Consider the following 498-nt stretch of genomic DNA (forward strand, 5'->3'; position numbering starts at 1 on the left):
ATGACACCTATCAGCTGCAGTAGAGTGAGACCATCGTTGCTGGGTTCCACGTACTCCATAGATGGGTTTACGGGTGGAAACAGCTCCGGTAGAGTTGGGTCCAGCGCACGGGACATCGACCACACAGAAATATGAGTCGCTCCGTAATTCACAGCACACTTTGTAGTATCAACCATACCATGCTGAACACACTCACTCCCATCAGCAAATGATCCATACACCATGTCGTCTTCAGTGACAACAACATTATTATAGAAGTATTCATCCAACTCATCGGCATTAACAGCAGGTAGCCGAGACACAGTAGTCTCTAGTAGTTGTATACCGGTAAAGGCCCTCAGCGACAGCGGCGTCCTCTTTTTCTCATCCTTCACAGCAGCGTGGAACTTCCGTACGGTCTCGGACTCCGTCTTCCCATCGGCCCAGTGCGGCAGGTTCGTCGCGAACACAAGGCGGTCGGCACTCACACTCCCACTGAACGCAGCAGTGAAGTCAGCG

General features: G+C 51.8%; 1 protein-coding gene across 1 annotated transcript; it reads right to left on the reverse strand.

Annotated features, from left to right (window-relative positions):
* Nucleotides 1-2: 2 nt before the first annotated feature.
* Nucleotides 3-467, reverse strand: TM35_000661060 (putative receptor-type adenylate cyclase; the record flags this gene model as incomplete). The annotated part of the gene is made up of 1 exon (XM_029031109.1): nt 3-467. A coding segment is annotated over one exon (465 nt), but the record flags the coding sequence as incomplete, so codon positions are not given.
* Nucleotides 468-498: the final 31 nt, after the last annotated feature.

This window comes from Trypanosoma theileri (genome assembly GCF_002087225.1).
Source record: "Trypanosoma theileri isolate Edinburgh chromosome Unknown TM35_Tth_66_V1, whole genome shotgun sequence".
Lineage (NCBI taxonomy): Eukaryota > Euglenozoa > Kinetoplastea > Trypanosomatida > Trypanosomatidae > Trypanosoma > Trypanosoma theileri.